This window comes from Saccoglossus kowalevskii, chromosome 19 (genome assembly GCF_978046115.1).
Source record: "Saccoglossus kowalevskii chromosome 19, keSacKowa6.1, whole genome shotgun sequence".
Lineage (NCBI taxonomy): Eukaryota > Metazoa > Hemichordata > Enteropneusta > Harrimaniidae > Saccoglossus > Saccoglossus kowalevskii.
In genome coordinates, this window is record NC_140659.1 from 21,864,098 (window position 1) to 21,887,981 (window position 23,884).

Here is a 23,884-nt window from a genome sequence, read left to right on the forward strand (position 1 = left end):
TAAAAAAAACCGGAAACTAACTGAGAAATATAAAAAAGTGCCGACAAATAACTCCGCATTATGTTAGCAATTTGAATTTCCATCGCGCGAATGTTATGAAAATGAAATATAGTGTGTTATTTAAGAGACGAAAACACGTAAACAGTCACGTAATATTTTAGTGATTTAATGATCAACTGCAAAAAATATGGATTTCAGTATTTTAATTAAACTAGATAATCAAAATCAAACAAACTAATCTGTCTGCAAGTCACAATACCACGCATTGTAGACCATCAGTTCGCTCACTGCGCTGAATTAGAATAAATATCATCTCGTTGACAATCCAATCAATAAACCACTATGGCAATTCACTGTTAAAAACGTACTCGCCTCAGTTACGTACATACTTACACAACTGCAAACCTAAACCAAGATTCAGAAATCTTATGATTAATAATCTAACAATCAGGAGTTTGTTATTATACGAACACAAATCAAAATGAACTTTGACTAAGGATTTTTTACTAAAAAATGATGAAAAATTATTTTTATAAAGTGAGTTTCTGCTAAATACTACTATAGGCATGAGTTACCTACGTATCGTGTTTCTAAATCTAGATATCGACATGACGACAATCACCATGGCGACCATTTAATCATCCAACTTTCACTTATATATCCACGCTTTTCGTCAATTTTAAAAAAAATGAATAACCCAAACCATTTTTAAGATTGAAGTGAAAATGCAATTTAAAATCCATTTTTAAAAGTAAAGTAAAATTACAAATATACAGTTTTAAAATATAATGTTCAAAGAAAAATTGAAACTGTAAATCTGTTTAAGCATGAAGTGATGTGCAATTCCAAATTTCGATTTTTCGATATGTTATTTTCATTTTTTACTTATGCTTATAAGTTTGATATCGATTATAATTTTGAAATCGACAAAATAATTTTAAAATGCAAATAACAAGGTTAATAAGAAGAAAAAAACCGTGACACTTTGCCGCAAGTGATTTTAATCTTAATGTATTAAATACATACTTTAGAGTGACACCACGAAAAAACAGAGTGAACAGAGCTGCTTATTAGTTATTTACTGATACCAATACATTCATTCACATATTGTTCAAATGACACATAAAGATACTCCATAACTACAGCCATTAATGACGCGGATCAATTACCACAGACTCGCCGTAAAATGGTACACAATTTCACCGTACTGATGTTCTTTGGGTCAGAATGTCGGAATTCAATATATTTCAAATTACTACTCTACCATGCGTCCATTAACAACTAATGAGCTGTCGTACGCTACATAGAGATATTGATATTATGTTTACATGTGACTTCCATGATATTGCATAGTTACATCACGGATCGGTAAATTACATAGTATTGCGATGAGTAAAACCCCACAAGGCTGTGCAATTTGACGTTATAAGATCATGGCGCCGTATAATTAATTCCTTTAGATGAGAGTACACATGTAACCAATTCACTGAGCAGGACCAATCACCGGCTGCTACAAACACAGCGTAAATACAGGACTTAATATCAATGTTGAATATATGAGCAGATGATTTTCTCGAAAACAGTGATCGACTAGTTAATTCACAAAATATTATCCTGAAAACTCACATTATTAGATCTAATGAGAATCTTGAATAATGAGAATATGCGTGTACCATCAATATAATGAGAAAACATTATCTTATATGAAATTCGTAACAACATCAATATTTAAATATATAACAATTTCAGTCGAAGTCACCTAACATCACGTAATTTGTTATTGCCATATCACGGTCTTCGAGCTCGATCCGTACATGTGTTACTTGATTGTGATAGATTGATAGCGACAAGTAACATGATAAAGAAGGCATACATTTCAGGTTTCATGATATTTCACTTGTCTACGTGCTTTTTCGGAGCACTTAATCTATTTTCATATTATTTATATTTCAAAAACCTTCTTGTCAGATGGAGTATTGCACGCCATTTATTTACCCTGCGTATACGGTTATTTGAGCCCCTGCCCGTGTATGTCACAATTAACCCATAATTCACTACATTTTATAACCAGACATAACGTAAAATGCTAGGATGCGAGTTGTATTGCTTACTTCGTATTGCCGTTTCAGACTGTGAATATTTTTGATGAAGGCATGCACATAGCTAGAAAATGACTTTTCAAGTTCTTTCAGCCATAGATTAAACTAGACTATTCTATAGACTATTGTAACATTTATCCCACGTGTGTTTTAGCTCAATACAAGTCGTCTGTTATCATTGCAAAATAAGAAAAACAATTATCATAAAACGACATTTCTAGAATTCATTTTAAAGTAGCTTGAAAGATGGAACGATTTTTTGTCACTAAATGTGACACACCATACTAAGGTAGTCTACGTCAAGCAATATATTTACAATTTTTTACGTAAATGTAACAGTAAATGCTCTCTAAAAAGAATTGCTTAAAACATATACTAGTTTGATACATACGAGTTAGATGGGAGTTAAATGCTTACCTTCAGAAAAGAATCAAACAATCATGTTTAATTGATTTAATATTTAAAGATTACAAAAGTCTAAAGCATATACAAACAATGTGTAAACCGCGTCACATACAATAAAACATGACATACACATTTACCAATGAAATAAAGAATTAATTATTTTCAATGTGTAAACACCATGTAATATAAGATTATTACGAAGATACCTCAAAGTATGCCTGAAGACAGTACAGCGGCAGTATCGACCGACGCGCAGCGGAGGTCGATGCGACAGCGTACTGTCTAAGTGTCGCATTTCCTAATATGGTAGGGTGAAAATAACCCGTAAAATACCGCAGAATTACGGCACGTTGAAACTTATGGTGTTACGGTGACAGATGTATAATAATATATAATAGTATCTACAAGTAATAAAAGTGATATAATTGCAATATAATTATTTTATTGTAATATAATATGTAATATAATTGTGTAAAAGTTTATGCAAAGTTGTCATTTCTATAATAATAAAAATGTACGCAGTTAGAGAAAATCAAAATACCAACAATTGACGCAAATTGTCGCCATTTGAAATCGATTGTATTTATTAGTACTACTAATATTTTAAACAATTGAACTATCCAGCATGGTACAGGAATATCTACTTTAAAAATAATAATTTCAATACTTAATATGGAAATATAACGAATAATAAATTTAAATTGACGAAATTTGGAAATAATATAGGTTAAATGTAATAAAAATGACTATACACCTATATGTTGATACATCATCTTACAAACAGAGGGTACTCTTCTGAAACACAAAACAATCTTGATAGCTTTATAAATATATATCAATTATTATTTTGTAACGAATGCAAATATAACAGCATTGAAGGAGTTCTGAACTATTTGTTATGATTACTGGTCAAAAAAGTCAATACAACCCGATATTCCGTCAACATTTTGTTATGACAACCGATGATCCACCAACTCGGACGACAACCTATATGAGCCGATCTTTTACATGACGACATTTTATCGGAGACCAACAGCTCGAACAAATATGTTTACATCAAAGATAAATAAAAACTGAATTTGTCTTTCTTTAGAATTACCTGGGGCTGTAATAAATGTAGTTATTCCAAAAATAACCATGCCTTCAGATCCTTGACTTTGACCCTGAGTTTAAATGTTAAATGCTGCGCGAATCAATGCTATTCTGTTTTTTATAATATGCCCGTACTAAATAACTGAATCAGGTGAAAAAATAACTGATATTTGTTAGTGTTGCTAGAATTCCGTCTTCAAGTAGTATTTCGGATAATCGTTCGGATCTGGCTGTGATGCTACTCTTCCTTCCTAATATGAATTCATGTTCAACGATTTGGCGAAACATACTAGTAGAATACCTAATTACAACCGTCTTAGAACATGGCCATTATACAACATACACACCCAATTCTCGTTCCAGTCGATATGTATTATTGTGTGAATTAAGCCTTCTAACGATACCACGACGTCTTCTATCCTGGTTGACACAAGCTGCACAATCCAACAATGAATTCAACAATATGGCACTTATCAAAATCATATTCCTTGCTTTTCAGATGGCCAATGATAATTATCATTCCACATTCTGGACATTCGCTCATCGATTTCACACATTCGGTAGACTATTTGCACAATAGCAGTGAGAATTGCTACTCAGTTCTCATTAATTGTTTCTTAAGACGGGAAAATTAATACCACAGCGTTAAGAATAAAACATGAAATCATAAATGAAAAACAAGAAACATGAGTCAATTTCTATAACCGGATCGCATCTGCTAAACATTTATCCGCGGGTTGTAATATGAAATACAGTAACACTAATATATACTGGATTTTGACGTGTTCAATTCCTAACCTTGATCACTACACGATGAGCAAAACAATTAAATCCCTAATATTAAGCGTATAATAAAAAATGCCATTAAAATAAGCATAACCCCAAATCATAATACATATAAGTAGATTTTCCCTTGCATCACCTGAATAAAAAAGAAAAAAAATCTCCTTCGAGTGACATAGCGGGAATTCAATTCACGTTGATACTAACGAAGCATTGCATCCTCGAATTTAATTTGTAATGGCTTTGTATTTACGCAACGCTCACAACACATTGCTAACTGACACGGCGTGCGAATAAGATTCTAGTTTTTGTCAATATGCTTACATCAGCATACGTTAGCTTTAGGTCAAACAAATAGCTGTTTGCCATTATGGTTCACGATATTTTATTTGTAATTCGATATTAATTTCATAATGCATTTTTAATTCAATTTCGTGTTTACTATCATTCAGTTGTGAAAATAATACAGTCAACGTGCGACTGGAATTTAAGCCATTCTTGATATTAATACACACGACGAATACTCAAAAGCAAAACTATAACGGAAGGCACATATTGAGTAACTGAACATTATGGCAGAATTATTATATCATTCTTTGACAAGTCTAGATTCTTATTGGCTAATTAACATTGTATCCTGAGTGATGTTGAGGATGAATCTTCTGGGGGTCGAATTCTCGCCTTCGTGATCGTAAATTTATAATTTGTAAGTAGACATGTAGAGTATACATTCAATTGTTTTGTTTTTACATTGTCCACGCTGCGGTTTGGCAGTCGAACACCAATTAGGCTACATAATATAGTACAGTCAATTACCCAGGGTAATTCCAATTACACACACATTACAAAAATAAAAGTATATACCCCCGTAGGTATGCCAAGCGCATGATAAACATAGTTTCAGGCCATTCCAACAATTGACGTCACCTCTAAAAGCGATCACACTGAAAGGTCAAACATGCTTAATCTATCATACAATTTAATCACGTTCATGGTCGCGGGTGGCGTTTTATCATATACTGTAATGTACATGTCACTGATGTATTTGGACTCTGTAATAAACGCTATAGTCAGAGAAACTTGGGAGCTGCTAATGCGACATTAAAATTAGCTGATTGATAGAGCGTGTTGCAGTTACCATTTGTACATTGAAGGTCACTGAGTGCATACTAGACCTGGTGTCTAAGAAGACACTTTATCTCACATATAAATTTAAAAAAAACAAACACCAAAATTCCCTGTAAACACACGCATGGGGAGATGACATGAATACGCAACATACGTGACTTTTTAAAACTCAGCGGCGAATGCCTAACATATCACAATTACTTTGCTTCCAACGACCAAGACAACATTGGATGTACCTTTCACTACAACTTTAACACCATAATTACATACACAGTAATTACATAATCTATCAAACACCATTCGACGCATTTTGTAACAATTTCCATTACAATCCATCTGGTAGTTAAAATGCATCATTTACAAATTATGTACCTACATCGTTTTCCAAGAAACACAAAAAGAACGAAATACTAACAAAAACAGGAAAGTAGAAAAACAAAGTTTTTTTTTTTGACTTTGAAACATCCAACAAACATAAGATTTACAATAGCGATACACCATTAATGCCACACACTGATGATTAACTCTTTCCCATTTCAACGCCTGCTGTTCTGCTGGCGTTTTTAACATTCTTAAATCTTGGTTAAAACACGTTCTGAAAAAAGTATGTTTCATAGATTAACGTCATTTGTGGTTTCAGTGTAATAATACTTGATCCAAATACATCAGTGTGTTGATTGTTCGGTGTTGCTTGACCTTTTCCACGAAGTATTTCTTGTGGTTCGGGTGAATTGCGAGACACCGCTGTTACGAAATGTATTCCTATGCCTGGATCTGCAGAGAATAAGCCTCTTCAAATCAGCCTGTGTTGATATTGAATAGACAGAACAAATAATAATCAACCACATGTTATGAAAAGGCACGACATAAACGTTATCATATGTATAAATTTATACTGGGAAACACTAAAGAAATGTTTAAATATGCATGCACATGAGTTTGTTCACTTTCAACAAACAAAACAAGAATAAATCATCAATAACAATTATAATATTTGCTAGCTGAAATTTATAATGAATCTGCGCCATTTATACCATTTATTTTTAGCAGAATATTTCCGAACGCCGATCTAAGAAATGAACAACCCATTTATACTTACCCGAAACGTATCATTGACGAGACCATACACGAAGGGGTTCATGAAACTGTTCGCACAAGCCAGTAACAAAAAACAACTATTACAGATTCGCATTATATTTTGGGAGTCGACATCACGGTACAAATATGGCAGAAAAATGTGAACCGCATTGAACACTTGTAATGGTAGCCAACACAAGGCGAAGAGCGTAACCACGGTAACCAGCATTTTGATCATCTGCAAGTAAAGCATACATACATATTTTACACCACATTTAAATTATATCCAAAAAACTTACAGTTATTCATTTAACATAAAATTTATAATAATACATTTCACTTACCTTTTTTTTCGACTTATTATGTGCAATGTCCCTACTCTCATCGGCGTTGCCAGGCAACTGTCTCCCCCATAACCGTTTTCCGACGTTGTAATACGCGAAGCATTGGATAACTAGAGGCATCACATATGTTATGGTCAGAATGAACATCTCATAGGCTTTTGCCACATCTGGATTCATACGCTCATAGCAGAAGTAAACAGTATCCCCTTCAACATCCCCGTCATTCAGTTCATACGGAGAAGCACGCGCGGTTACCAACTGTACAGCAGACATAGACACAGCTAGCAGCCATATGACGACTATAATATATCTGGCTCGATGATTGGTCATTCGTAATTTCATTGGATACAGTACGGCGTAATACCGATCTATCGCTATTACGGTCAACGTATAGATGCTTACAGAAACGGACACCTGAAACAGAACAATATAATTGATTCATAAGTTAAATTTAAGACACTTTAAGATCATTTTAAACTCGCGGCTCACTCAACAGACAGTGTAAATTTTTCCTATCTTAAACACAATGCTAGTCATTGGCTATATAATTTTTTTAATTAGAATTACAATCATGCATACCTTGTTACAAAATTATGCGCATTTCACCCAAATATATATCCATAGAAGATTTCGGGCCGTGAATGTCAGACAAAGCCTTAGGATTAGGATTTAAAATACTTTGTTTTGTTGACTGGCTGTGTTCCCTTAACATGTTCATAGCAATAAGCTTGACAACTGCAAGTTGGTGATTGCTGCTTATAGTCTTATAGAATCGTATTTCTTTACAATTATTTAGAAAAAAACACAAATTGTTTAATACTATTTGTCACTTTACAACTCGACACAAAACACTTGTGATTTACTTATGTAGTAGAAACATAAATTGTAAAACCTGGTACTGACATGCCCCTGAAGTGACACTGTTTTAGTGGCTGGACCTACAGATACATTGGATAGTCCCTGATGATACCTGTCATATATGCATCTTGTCATGTTCATCTCCAAGAGTATTCTGCTTTGATAATAATAATAATGTTTTATTTCCGAAGTACCATTGTCCACTAAACAGACTGGGTTGTAGTGAATTGTCAAAACTAGCTAAATATGACAGGATATGATATGATTGGTTGAACCTTCTCGGTATCGCTAGCTTAATTATTTCATAACAAAATGTATGGTATATTTGTGTAACATCCCAACTCATAGTAAGCCCACTTCAAACCGTACAATTAAGAAAGAGGCATTTTGCACTTTAAGGTATAACATAGCATTGTTAACTGCTGTTGTTTTTAAATATAAATTCATATTTGTCTCGATTCATAAAGCACCGTTTGAACATATGTTGAGCATGCTGGTTGTCAAACACGTGTGAATTAAACGTTGTCAAACACGTGTGAATTAAACGTTGTTAAACACGTGTGAATTAAACGTTGTCAAACACGTTAAACATTACAATACATCGGCTAAGTGTGAATAGTCGGTTATAATTTTTATTTTATTAATTATAATATCCCGGCTTATTTCCCTATAAGTAGTGGCTTTATTTCACTGTCGTGACATCTAGATTGCATCTAGAAGTATTCGTGGCATATTGTCGCATGTAAGACAGTCAAGTTGAGTGTTACAGTACAGAGTATTCACGCTTTCGTATACAGTGTATTCAATCAAATCATTCATTTCAGCTCGTGTGAATTACACGTTTACTTATAAGTTATTGTGTCCACTTATCGATGGCCATTTTTGTTTCTGTCATCGTTGTACAGTTTTGTACTTCACTGGTTTTCAGACACGGATCAAGTGTGACACATTAAAAGATTTGGTTGGAAAGTGCCATAATCAAATTGATCTTTCAACGCGATACCAGATTCAATTATTGTTTGAACTTAAAGGGCGGTGATCGTCGCGCTGCGCATGTGCGACATTTGTGTTGATAAACATTGATTTTCCCAAAATCCAAATAGTATGATGGTGACTCTTTTTTTATATGACGACTACCGCCCTTTAACATCCGATGAAAAATCCCTAGCAAACTCCGAGCGAGTACCTGTATGTATGACGTGCGAATATATCCCGATAATTCATTCTGAACAATTGTTTCTCTCATTGTTTATTGGGTAATGACTTGAAAATATGACACGGCATTTCGAGAAGCCTAACAAGATTGGAAAATGTTCAAGGCGGATGATTGAATGTCATATCTATTAATTTAAATGTTCTTCACCAATGTAACAGTAATGCCTTTCTACCTGAATGTTGGTACGTGTTTCTCCAAGGTAGGGTAAGATTTAGTAATGCCACTGTAATTATATGATAATTCATAATTTGGTAACTATGTAAGGAAACTGTATCATTTTATCATGCATTTATGTACGTAATTACCTTTTTTCATAATACTCCTGTCATGATAATCATCTGGAAAGAATGTCTTCATTACGGAGAGTTATATTATATTTCATGTACAAAACAGTTCATACCTACATTTATTTTGATGACAGTGTTTTGTATGGTTACATGGTTAACAACCGTGTAGCGCAGGGTATAATTCAGCAACCAGAACCCCACTTTTATTAACCAGTTAACCAAATTTCTTTACAAACATATACTAGTATTTTGCATACAGTTATTCGGACCTGTAGTTCAACAATCTGATGACTTTAAGCCGAAAAAAACACCTGCGTAGTGTATGTTATGATCTACTTAAAATCTAGGCAAGACAGAGTGCTACGAAGACATTTCAAACAAACGCCCTGCTAAGCTTTTAGCAGACCAAACAATGGATTTTCAGAGCAGTGATTTAGGCAAAAATGCACGGGGTATAATTCAGAAACTAAGACACAACTTACGTTAACCAATTCAATTTTCTTTCAAATTTCCTCATAAAAATAAAATATTCTCTTCCTACCTATGTAACTGACAGTTACTCGGACAGTTCAACAGCCCGAAGACTGCAAGCCGAAAAACTACCTTGTTTCGTTGTACTTAACATTTAGTACACTCAGACAAAGTGCTACGAAGTCATTGCAAACAAACGCAATATAAATCTTTTAGCAGACCTAAAAATCGATTTTGCAGGGCAGGCACACTAAATTACAGCGACAACATGTCCCTTCCTAATTGACTCATGTATTTCTTAAGGTATGTACAACTGAATTCCGCGGGCTGGGGTCAATACGTTCTCGTACTGCCGATACAATGTTCTCTATAATGCAAACGTCTGAGTTCAGTGGCGTGACTTTTTTTCAGTCACGCTCGGTTCGAGTGTGACGTAAATACGACTAAAATTTCCCAATTAAAGAAAACATTCGAATTCGTCTTTACGACGTTTTAACGACGCGTGAATTATATTGCCTTGTCTGCCAAAAGTGTAATGATGTTTAATCTGCGGTTAAACTGTATGGCAAAGACAAACAAACGAAACGTTTCTAGTACGTAACTATTTGTACATTTTCTTGCCTGTCATGCAGTTTTAACATATTCGCTTGTCTCTCATCACTGACGGGGAAATATTTATTTCAACAAACATAATTAATAGTTGTCATAGAGAGCGTTACCATTTTAAACCGTATAAAGACATGAATGCGAAAGTTGATTTTAGTCAGCTGTATCGAGAACATCTCGAACAAGATACTCGGTTAGTGGCTGCTAATGACAAATACTTCTTAAATAGTAGCAATTGCGGGTATTTATGCCCTGGTGTATATGATTATTTTTGTCTCTGAAAACTTAAATTATGTATTTTGTTAATTTGAGATGATATATTTCAAAATACGTAGTGAAATTGTTTATTGTCACGTGATTGTTTATGTTAATTATTTGCATATTGGTCCCGCACAAATCCACACATTACTTAAATCATCGTGTTCATTAACAATAGTTCCGACAAAACGTACGAGGTTCCTCCCTGCAAGAGTTGCTCAGAATAGCAAATTTAAATCGCCATAAAATTATCAATTTTGACAAAAGTTTACGCTATATACTGGTGACTACGTTAAACATATGAAACTTGTCAAATGACAAGAAAATGTCATACATTGCTGCAAAATGAACCCGTGCGAATGAATGTAATTCGAGATTATAAGATGAAGTATTATAATATAAATAAACAACTATAGTTATTAATTATTTAAGAATGCATCCCATATGCCCCAGCTTTTCTTTCAACAATTGTGTTGGAGTCGTGACGGAAATATCCTACAGCTTGCGACTAATTAGTCTCAATGCAGCTGGAAATGATGAAAAGCAGTCCGCTCTCAGCACGATGTTACCACAGGGAAGCACATATCAAATTCATTGATTGGTGTTCACGTTACCTATGAGGCAAAAACGCACAATCACAAAAATACAGATTTAAAGTGGATTCTAGTAAGGTACGTTATAAGCTGTATAATTCATTCATTTCATCATGAAAACTAAATCAACCACAACAGATTAGGAAATACGCAGGGTAACTGTTGCACAGCAAGTCTAATTTAGAAAACAACCTGAAACGTAGGTTATTCTTTTGAGCGCTATATGTTGGTGCATTATTTTGCGAATCTTCCATTAACGCTGAATATATCTGCAACAATTATGTCGCTCTGATTTGTGGAAGATGACTTTAGCGTTAAACGAGTTAAAGGAAATGGAACTGCGAGTCCTCGCACGCGTCCACTCGTTAAAGACAATTAGCTATTTGAGTGTTCTGACTGTGGTAAATTTCATATATTTATTCAGCTAGATCAATTAAGTTGTGTGATTACAGTTGTCGATTTCCCGTAAATACTAATTAAAGAAAACATGTAGGGTTTCACCAAGTGAACAGAGTTGTGTGAGATATAGGTTATTTTTAGCATAACCTGTTACAGTATATTCGGCACAAATAGATCCATTTTGTGTGTACCATTGTCAAAAATGTTACTATTAACTACCAGCGCAATTATTATATTCCTATTCAAATAGTATTTATATATTCGTTACAAGGTGTTGTGATAAACCACCAAACACGTTAAATGACACTATCCATAGTTGGTGGGAATGAAAAGAATATGGTATGTGTTCATATTTGTAAAATGCTAATAGCATGCTTCATCTATGATTGGAAGTTTTGCGTTTGTCCATTCGTAGCTATGGTCATATTCAATCCCGTTCTTGATACTCACAAGCAAAACTATAACGGAAAGCACATATTGTACAATGACAAGAGTAATAATTTGAATACAGGTTTAGATATGGTTTAGATATAGCATGGTTTAGATATATTACTATATCAGTGCACATCTTTACTCTACAATTGAACAAAAATATGCTTTTAACAATATGTTATTTCTGTTACAATTATTTTAAAGATATATCAGGCGAAGACAAGTGGAGGAGACTGAAAATTCAATTTTCGTAGACAAAATAATTGATTGCCATAGACTCGTGTAAGCGTTCCTTTCTACACTTAAAGCATGAGTGTAATGTTACAGCGTGTGTATGTCACATGCAGATTAAACAGTAATGTCCATTGAAGTGAGACTCTCTTGTAAATATGTATATAGAAACCTTTTCGAGGCAGTAAGCTCGTGAGAGGTGAACATTATAACGCAACATCCTTTTATTACAAGCACAATTGAATATTGAAAATCACTTTGAAAAGTATTATATCGTTACTCTTAATGTATAGGCAACACGATAAATGACGCAAGAATAGATTGCCCATATGTAAGTTATCGACTTACAAGATCAGACTCACAGACAATATAGTTCCCCCCCTCCCAGAACTGTTTCGGGGCACACCCCACTTCAACACTTTACTATTTAAGACCTAATTGATATTAGATATCCGTATTTGAAACCGGTTTTGCATCATAGTACAGCTCACCGGTGATCTCATTTCAGGAGATAACCATGCATAACATTGCAATGAATGACTGAGTAACCCGGGGATTCAGGAGAAATCAAACCCTGGTACATTAACGTGTTTATCGAATGGATATTCTCGACCTTATCCGATAAGAGAAAGATTGATCTTGTGATTGCAGTCGTGATACACACATTCATAATACGAGTCTTTTCTTTGTATTTGCATATTGCGCAAGGGAATGCTCAAATTGGTGAAACAACATAAACAATTAAATATATTAATATACATTGCTGAAAAGATGTACATATGTCTTAAAGCAAAGATTTACCTAATTATGTTGTAAATTGAGTAACTTTTGATAAAAATAAGATTTGAGTATTTCTATGAAACTAAACGAGATTAATAATCTCCGGAAATAATTTACCATCAGAGTCAATACGTATATGCATTTTGAGTGATTTATAAAGTTGTAATGTGGGGATATTTTGACTGCGTGTACCCTCGGATACTACAACACAACCTCGTTTTTCAGAAAATTGTCTTATAATGTTAGGAGTCCATGAAAGGAAACACGAATCTTTCGATGGTATACAAAGAAATGCCATCTTTGGAAACTTTAGATACAAAGTAACATAATGACTGCAAACGAGTTTCCAAGGTATGTTAATAGTTTGCACTATACTAATACTTGGCGTAGGAATGATACCTATCACGCAGAGTTAATTTTGAAATTACTAAAAAAATCGACATTTCCTATAACTTTAAAAAGAAATTATATAACACTGAATACCTATAAGGAACACAAAACTCCCAGAGAATACAGTAATGTTCATGATATATAACGCAATTGTTCAAAAGCAATATTCTATAGACACGAACGCGCACACCGCAACGCTCACACCGCATACCATGCGCAATAACATGCACACATTTCAAAACTGAAACTGTATCGAGCATCCTTAGCGGTTATATGACGACAACACGTTTTTTTTTTATCACATTCAATTACAGCAGGCATATAATACGGGAAATGTCAAAGTATGCCGCAATTCTAATGTTTAATACCGCGGGCATTCAATGATTCAGAGGATTATTACATTGAACACGAATCTTACACTATTTTGTAGATTTCCTTGTGAAACCGTATGTTGAAATAAACAGACTACTTGCCTGAATGTAACATAATACCGAATACAATTTTATATACTGGCACTAGCACTGAAATCAATATGTTAAAAGCCGCCTAGTTTCAAAGGTGCAATATTGTAAAGATCAATTTCCTTTCCATCGTATATTTATTATTGATTTGTAAAATAATATTGTATCAATCATATTATTGATATCAATAATCATATCTGTATTTATGAAGGAACTTTGCGTGAAAAAAAAAACATAAATACATTTAACAAACACAAATATTGAGTGAAAACATTTGTTTCGCAATTTTCAACAATATTTTACTTTGATAACCAACTTTTAACAAATAATTTCAGATCGGTAAGGTTTGGGTATGTTAGGTTTATTACTTACCAAACAAATGTAAGGTAGGGGCAACATTATAATCTGAAATAATATCAAATATTCTCGTGGCGATGATTGATTTGTGTGTATACAGTAGGATTTTGCCATTATGTTTTAGCCTAAGTGTTTTAAATTTCCCGACTATTTGTAGACACATTTATATTTGCAAATGATTACCACCCTATTACATTTAATATTATCAGAATAATATTAGAATTTACCCAACAAAAATAAAATGTTTGCTATAAATTTGGTCAAACATGTACAAAAATAATTTGTTACCCAAAACCTTTGTTAATCCAAAAACGGATTTTCGTATTCAGCGTCGAATTGAATTCAAGAAACTAGTTTCAAACCTTTTAGCCCCGGATGAATAAATAAAATTGCCTCAGTCCTTAAGCTATATTAATGCATCCTTACAAATGTATATTACGATAAGTTGAATTTTTTATTAAAACCTTGTACGAATTGATAGATTATCTCGTAATGTTCATTTCGTATATTTATCCAACATGCATCATTAATCCTGAAATATATGCATAATCTTGGAGCCATATTGTAGTACAGAGGGTGGGGGTGGGGGTGGGGGTGACTAATCAGACAAAGTATTGTTAAAAACTTGTTGGTGTGTCGATAAGTAAAGTATCTAATACATGAAGAGGTTAAAGTTCATGAATTGTGATTTTAATTGTTAAGCGCATCTATTTCAATTTACACATTTAATTTTTGGAATCCAATATTAAATAATCAGCAGCTCGGAAACGATGCTACTTATATGTTGCTCGCTTCGATTTGCGTTGATGCTTAGAATGTTTGTAGTAATTTTACAACAATTGATGCAACAGTATTAATATTAATCCAAACTTTACTCTTTTGGTTTTATGTTTTTGTATCGTTGAATAATAATTATGTTGACAATAAAGGAAGACTTTTAACGAATCAAGGTTTGAGTTAGTGGTGACATCCGATATGCGTCGGTACTATCTGATTAATTCCCGGGAGTTATGCAATCCACAGACTTGCTGCGATCAACTAAGATTGGTAAAATTGTTAGGCAATTGTTTCAATCTCCTTCAACACCAGCAGATTGTATTCTGCGATGTTATGTTCCAAGCGTTACTATAGATACCAACGGCCGATTAAGACACTTAAGTGCGTTTGCAAAATAATAGTCGCGACTTTTGAAGAGGCTGTTTGCTATATGCATTTAGGTTAGCGGGTCGCACGATTGATGTGCATGTTGACAATATGCTTTGTTGGGCTCACAGAGCCATTATCGATTGCTCGTCTGAATTTTATAGTGGTTTTGCCGCCGGCCCAGGTGACATCTATCGAAACCGTTTTCTTGTTCATTTTTATTTGGTCGCATGTGGTCTGAAAAAAAAGACCGACCATTGTGATGCGTTTATGTTTTGAAATCTGTGTGTTGGTCGCTTGTTGGCATAACAAACAGTTTATCGAATCTATATAGCTATTAACGTCGAGACGAATAATTTAGTTCAAACTTGTATCTTGTTATTAATTCTACTAGTCCATTGTGTATAGTAAACAGCGTTCCTTAAATTAAATATGTGTCTGTAACCTCAGGCGACCTAACTGTTTTATATGAATATGTCATTTTATATTTCAACACTGAAACAAATCCAGTCAAAAAGTTGGACTGAATCAAGCAATGGCTTAATTGGGCAAATATGGAACCATCTGACAACTGATTTATCCATATCCTGCTATATGATATATCTCTGTTTAATAGTTTAATAAAGGTATCATGCACCATGAGTCATATCACTTTCATCGCCACAAATGATATCACAGTCGATACACATATTGTGTAAATCTTCGTATCTCATCAGTAGATTTATCCTACTACAGCGGTGTGGTTCCGATTTCGAATAAATCGCTATTCATTCCAAGCTGTGTTGTTTCCTGATGATCCTGCTGACTTATCGTGGTTCACTCTCCTCTATGAGGTAATAACACGCATTTGAATGTATTGTAGATATTTTGCTTTGATACTTGACATGTTAATGTTAATAAAATTGTGTGTCCAGAATTTATGTATTTAAACGTTTTATAAATTATCATCCACGTCATAGCATATTAATTTCTAGCTATTTGTTTTAATTTAGATTGATTAAATGTTTTTAAGATTATAATGAAAAACAAACGTAAAGATATATCCGCAAGCATAGTATAGGTGGCGTTGTACTTTCGATCGCTCCAAGTATGTATGAAGCTATTGGTTTAACCAGGCAATACCAAATTTCGGTAAAATTGACACAGCAGCCCGTCCAAATTATACAGCAAATTGTTAGTTCCCACACTTTGTTCGTTGATTTATAGTGGTACATTCATTCACCTATCGGCATTTGTTTTTAAGATTTTTTAATCAGTAAAAGTAATTAATCTGCCGGAATGAATATTGAAAAAAAGAATGATGGAATTAGGTTTCAGTAAAAAACATCAACGGCTTAGGATTTAATCTGTGAAAACATTTATAAAATGTATTTGACGGATGAAAGTATACAAGTAAACTCGAACTTGAAAAGGAAATAGCTTATAAATTAGATATGTGACCTTGGTATTTCTCATTAGAGTTTTTCTCTTCCATGCCTTTAGCAATATTTAACGATTTTGTTTGCTTACTCGAACTCCGTGTACACGATGCGGACATCACCGTAATGAACAGCGTAGCGTATACATTTCCAGAATGTAATGAATAGCGTAGCGTAGCGTATACATTTTCAGAACGTAATGAACAGCGTAGCGTAGCGTATACATTTTCAGAATGTAATGAATAGCGTAGCGTAGCGTATACATTTTCAGAATGTAATGAACAGCGTAACGTAGCGTATACATTTTCAGAATGTAATGAACAGCGTAGCGTAGCGTAGCGTAGCGTATACATTTTCAGAATGTAATGAACAGCGTAGCGTAGCGTATACATTTTCAGAATGTAATAAACAGCGTAGCGAAGCCTATACATTTTCAGAATGTAATGAACAGCGTAGCGTTTACATTTTCAGGATGTTCAAAAACAAAACAAAAACAAAACAAGTTTATACATTTTTCAAGAAATTTGAATTTCTAGATTTATACTTTCTTTGATGTTGAAGGGAAAAACAAACATTTAGGATACCGAGCATGATAAATTGCGAATTAAATGCTATGATTACGTATAAGTCATTTTGACATTGCTATTCTAAAAAGGTAGACAAATTTCTATTACTACTGTCCTTGAATTTTCCACCAATCCTTGTTTTCATACTCAATCCGGAATGTGACAAAATTATTTAAATCATTTCAAAATTGAAATTTATTCAATTTGACCTTGGAGCGGAGCTACACCAGTATGTTTAAATATTCAACACAGACGTTTTGAAAATTTAATGAACAGTTGAACTATGTTTGCAAATTATACCCTTTTAGGCGTCATGTTATAATAATTAGTTTTACATTTTTTATTTTTATGCTGTGGTTTCTGTGTATTTCAATTAATCTGTACATATTTAATTTGAGGAACCTGTACCCTGACCTTTGACTCGTTAGTTACTCGTTAAATAGACAAAAACGAAAACAAACAAACAAACAAACAAACAAACAAACCGCGTATATTTATTTCGCCGAAACTTGTTTGAAGCATTGTGGTAATTTCAAAACATACGATAGTCACATGTGAATAAATGAGGAAACGATATATATCTCATTAGAATTGTTTATAAAATAATATATTTGTATAAAATAAAAATGAGAACGTCGGCATACAATATTGTTTGAATTACTTTTCAAAAAACAGTGATGCAACTGTGATGTGTTTTGAATAGATATACTATGCCTTACTGGACTGGAGACATTTACTGTTTAATAAAGTTGAAATTCGGCAAACATGAAGATGTTAGAAGTCTCATTCAAAGAACAGCAGGTTGAAATAGGGTCTGGCAGCCTAATCCCTTTTTATACATTATTACGATTTTCATTGAAAATGTTATTGATGTTATATTTCATGAACTTGAGAAAGTAACATAATTTGCAGGGATTGAATACAATTCATATAAGTTTTCATTTTTATTACTATTTTCCAGTAGATAATATGGCATGATTTATGCAATGTCACGCATCTCGTCCATTGTCTATCGATATTCCTTTTAGCTAGGGGTACAACAAATGTAAAAGAGAAATTTTACTTTGCACGGGAAGTAGAAATATGACAAGCTTATTCAGTTTTCAACGTTTAGGTGGAGACATGTTCACATTAAACTCCCGCACAATCATGTATGATAAGACTTATTTAAGAAATTGTATTTATATTCAGGAAAAATCAGTGGTAGTTAAATAAATACTTACGAATGAACCAAACTGTTTGAACACGTTGAAAAATAATAACCAAAATTATCATCTTATGGCAATCACAAAAAGTTGATGGTGTTGAATCTCCAATATAATAATATCTACAAAGCATTGCTAAACCTTTGACAGAAAATATTAGTTTTCCCAACTCGGCTACAACCGTAAGCCAAAAAAGTAAAAAAAAAAATGTGAATATTGTTAGCATTTCAGTAAACGCGCATTTGAAATGTATTCTATGTATTTTGCTTTGATACTTGACACGTGTAATGTTAACAGCTTTTTCAGGTTTGTTCATTTCGGAGAAATAAATTCGTTTCCTATATTTACATGCAATGTTTATGATCAATTGAACTATTTTACGAGTCAATACAAAGTTACTTACAAGATTGGATATATTCATATTACTTGGGCACATCCTTTATTAAATGTTGCTCTAACTGATGTGATTACTTAGAAAGCTGTATTGAGCTGTGCCGCCGTGGAACCAGGTTCTATCAGTTTAGTTGTTTACGCTGGGTTTCTCCAAATAATAGAAAATTTCGAGGGTAATGTAATATCTGGTTGATTTTCAAAATCCATTTATAGAATATTCCTACATAGAGGTACTGCATTTATTTACATGTATTGCACAGTCGTTTTAGGCTTGGAAATCCAAATTATTATAAATATTTTTCATTACCACACAATTTATGAAACCAAGTCACTGTGAAATTCAATGGATGAACTATTTCCATATATTAAATCGAAACAAAAATATGATAGCATTGAAGGACAGATTAAGTTTATCGCATTCAAAATCGCAAAACATGTATATAGATTTATATTCAACGCTTATAACTTTCATTCCATCATATATATATATATATATATATATATATATATACAAAAATCTGTCTGATATTACATTTTATCATTCTATTTTAAAATTGTTAATTATTAATCATTTCCAAGAACTGTTTTTACATGTGATATTCAAAACCTCAATATGTTTATGCATTTAAAAAGTGTTAAAACTACTATTCAATTACTTAAAGGAAACTCATATTATTGTATTTGCAGTCAAGGAATAACCTCCAAGTTATCGTGGCAAGTACACTTGGGTAGTCTGAAACAACTAGGAATTTGTCCAAGATAGTTCCAGAAGCATAGTACTTGGAGTTCGTTGTAGATGTCTCGCATGTTGACAGTTAACAGTGTAACTTTAAAAAAAAATATTTTATAGGTAATTCCCGAAAATTAAATACTGTTTTCTTGTAAGTTGTGCGGATTGTGGATCTGCTCCCTGATGTATCTAATGTATCAAGTGTGCCATCCCATTCTCATTGTTTGTTCCCCTCACATTAACAGGACTTGAGAATAATCAAGACTAGTATGAATTATTCAAACAAGGACAGGCGGTTCTTCAAGTGTACAATTAGAGGCGTTCTAAATAAGATTGGCGTAAATAATAATGATTAGTTCATTCTTTTGTGTGTGCGTGTGGTTTGAGTTAGACCTCCTCATCAGATTGTTGATTGTTTATAACACACTCAAGTTTAGTATGACCAAACTATTCCTACCTCCGCTGTCTAGTAGGGCGCAATACTATAATAACATAATGTTAGAGACATTATATGCTCCTACGATTTGAACGAAAAACGTAAAAATGCAAAAAACAAAACAAAACATCAACCACATTATTAATTCAAACTATTTGTACATATGACCCTTTTACTGAAAGCCTCATGTAAGCGCACACTTAAGTTTGAGACTTCATCGCACATAATTATATGGACACATTAACAATGATAATTAAAACATAAATCAACAGTAAACCATTTAAGGTAGCGAGACAATTATTTGTGTTGAAAATTACGATTTTCACATTTATTTATTAATTGATGAAATGCACTATAAACTTTCACGTGATAAAGTCAACATAACATAGAATGTCGTGTAAGTTGGTTAAAATGTATATTTTCTGAAGGGAAGTAAGGCAGCCTCAGTAGTGTTTTCCAAAATCAACAATACAGGTTTAATCTGTGTGCCTATAAGTTTCAAAGATAAACTCAAGACAAAGCAATGTTAGGATGTGTTATCAGTAGCTATCTGACACACAATGCGTGTTTCCAAACATTTGAGTGGTTTGTCTCCGCCTCTGTTTGTTTCACAGATTAGTCATTTGCATATGAATGTGTCAGACACAAGGTCACACAGCCACTGAAAAAAAATCATTTATTTTGGTGTTTTCATATGCCGAATTTATCCAATTATAACTATCCCATTCCTTTAATTTTTTGGTTTCCATTAGCCTTACACATTTGGGTGTCCCTACACATATTAAAACAGACCTTGGTGGGAAAACAAATTGATTGTGGTGATAAACAAGCTTGAAAATCTTTGCTGTTACTTCATGGACGTTTTCTGGGAGTTTATGTTTTTCAAAATACAAGGTCTTTAACAAAATATAACGTATACTTATTGTCGTCGGATTAACACCAAATTTTCACAGCTTTAAGGTGACAGTGAGAGGAATTTGAATGTGTCCAGACAAACTATTTTAACTGACCAGACACATTCAATTTACCAGACTATTGAACAACTAGGAAAAGTGAAACAAATACTTCTTATCACCAGCATAAATGCGTAATTATTTTTTTTACAGAAAAAGTCATTTTTCACCTTTGATTGAGTAACGCGTCGTAGAATGCAGATACAGGCATGCAAAATACACTTGTGAAAAGCTTGAAGTCTGGCGATTCTAAAAATATATACTTTCCTGGGTCTATTTGTAGTCATTTAGTCACAATTAGAAGATGAAAACAAGTATGCAAATAATAGTCCCGCTACCTTAATTTACTAGGGTATAGTATCGTGAATTTTGCGCCTGCTTTGTATGCGAATGATAACCGTACCAAATTTAGGTTTATTTTTTAAATAACAACATAATGTATTACGTAAAAGGTATGTTAAACAAGTCATGCATGGCACAGTCCCCGTGAGTTATCAATGTGTATGTATGAAGTTTGAATGTGATTGGTCCACGTATGTCTAAGATACAGGACCGGACGCACGGACGGACCCACATACGCGCGGACTCACGGACACACGGACGCACGGACGCACAAGGGCCAATCCGTAAGCTGCGCTTTTATTTTATATGAATTTATCAATGCGTTAAATTCCACAATCGTAAAATAGTATTTTCAATTGAATTAAGAATAATGCGTGCACGTTTTAAATCTGTCATAGCAAATTTGAATCATAACTATGTGGCATATGACAACATTGTGATTGGCAGTACTGATAGATAACCACTTAACAGTTTACAGACTATATCATAATTAATATCACCAATTACTACCAAGAATCAAAATATTGATTACGAAATGTTGCCAGCCCTATAGCGCAGTAAACACAATAGTTAATGATTAAATATACTGCGACTTTCTGAGAACTTACATAGTCAGTGTACGTCAGTTCACACTACCATTTTGTCTGCACAGATTATGGCAGATTCAATCCACGTAGACATCGAACGATGCAACTGCTGAACTAAACATACACAACTACGAAACACCTAACACGTCGACAACAGCTAGCGTCAGCTTAACTTATAAATCTCACGAAGAATAGATTCTTCTCAGTGATACTCGCAGACATGCAACTGTTACCTATACTTGGCAATGTAACATGACTAACTTAGACTGACAAATGACAAAATTGAAAAACAAAAATTCTATATGGCATCTGATAAATCAGCTTTTAATAAGCAGATAAGTCTGTTGTTATCCAAGAAAATTAGTCGCGCGATTCGCCAAGAGAGGTTCTCACACTGTTATATACGTATACATATGGCCAACGCATCGTCACTGAGTCATGCGATAAGACGTGATTTTTTATGCTCATCGCCTTCATTCGTGGCTCTGTAATCCTTAGGTTGCTTTCGAGAATGCATAATGTAGTACGTGCTGGTTATGGGATAAACTAAAACGTGATTGATATTTGTTAGTTGATTGCTAGGCCAAACCGCATTATCTTCAGCTTGTTGCTAAAGTGTTGAACACACATGCCTAGGCAATAAATTTAATAAATGAGTTATTTGCATAATTGTCTTTGTTGAATATTTCAGCAACAGATCACCGAAATGAAATATGGGAAACGGATTATTACGATCCATTAGGACATGATATAACGCCATTAATGGTATCAGGATATGTTGTCATTAAATGTAATCCCTTACATCATACGCATATGTTAGTTTCATGACGTTTGTTAGTGTGTTGCGAATACAACGAGAGTAGAATCCACAAACTTCCCGGTGCTGGGCGGACACGCTAAGTCAAATATCAAGCGTTGAGTATTCGCACAGTGAATAATCCAATCTTTAGTCTATAGCTATCCCACTCAAATATGTCAAGCTATATTGTAAATAAAGATGGACTTCAGCTACAAGTGTCTATAATACGTATTACAATCTGTCTAGGAAATTCACCCTCATTTGTGTTCAGAAACGAAAGGATATTGTATATGACCTACCTGTTGCAGTGATATAACTATGGGACACATGGCTTTGCCGAATATCCAATGTCCTTTCATAATTGTAGGGAATGTAAACGGCATACAAAATATACCCATCGTCAGATCAGCCAGAGACAAATTAATCAGGAAAATATTCAAGTCTGTCCATGTCCGTGTACCAAACGTTAAAACACATATGACAATTAGATTGCCGACGATAATTAGGGTGATGGTGACGATAAAACCGATCGTCATGAGTATTTGCTCTATTCGATGTACAGCCAGGTCTTCTGCAGTGTAGAATTCGTAGTTAGAGATATTGAGAAACTGTTTGAACCATTGAATCAGTTCTTCATAATCCATGTCGCTTATTTCACTCGGCAGAGCGAAGACTGGTTCTTCAGTCGTCTCCATCGTAGGTTCTGAACATACAGCACCGCTGAAAAAAACACAAAGACTGTATGTTTCGGCGCATGCATCACTCGTCACACTGCATAATGTATATGAAGCAGGTGAGTCTTCCAATCGCCTTGATCCTGACTGTAATGCGCTGAATTACCCACGACGAGACGATTGGTCTACAGTGCTTGTGATGAAGCTCTATAACAACACCACACAGAACAACATACATTTATTACTAGATATTTCAAATGCTCAAAATATCGAAACTGCTCCGAATTAGGAGTATGAATCAAATGACGCATTTAGAAAACAATTCTAGAGAGAACTAGACATAACGTAGTGTCAACAAATAATAGTTTTGA

The 23,884-nt window shown here is 33.8% G+C and overlaps 1 protein-coding gene across 1 annotated transcript; it reads right to left on the reverse strand.

Annotated features, from left to right (window-relative positions):
- Positions 1-6,172: 6,172 nt before the first annotated feature.
- LOC100368186 (RYamide receptor-like) lies at positions 6,173-23,534 on the reverse strand. The gene is made up of 4 exons (XM_085493749.1): positions 23,139-23,534; positions 6,929-7,342; positions 6,607-6,822; positions 6,173-6,310 (listed from the first exon to the last, which is right to left on the reverse strand). Exons 1-4 carry the CDS (start codon positions 23,532-23,534, stop codon positions 6,173-6,175), a joined length of 1,164 nt encoding a protein of 387 aa, XP_085349875.1.
- Between the last annotated feature and the right edge of the window lie 350 nt (positions 23,535-23,884).

What these genes read in the sequence shown, in the direction of transcription:
- LOC100368186 (XM_085493749.1), bottom strand. Translation starts at nt 23,534, where the DNA reads ATGGAGACGACTGAAGAACCAGTCTTCGCTCTGCCGAGTGAAATAAGC. An exon ending in TAGTTATATCACTGCAACAG is followed by an intron (nt 7,343 to 23,138) that starts GTAGGTCATATA and finishes GTTCTGTTTCAG; the next exon opens with GTGTCCGTTTCTGTAAGCAT. An exon ending in TCGTCAATGATACGTTTCGG is followed by an intron (nt 6,311 to 6,606) that starts GTAAGTATAAAT and finishes ATATCAACACAG; the next exon opens with GCTGATTTGAAGAGGCTTAT.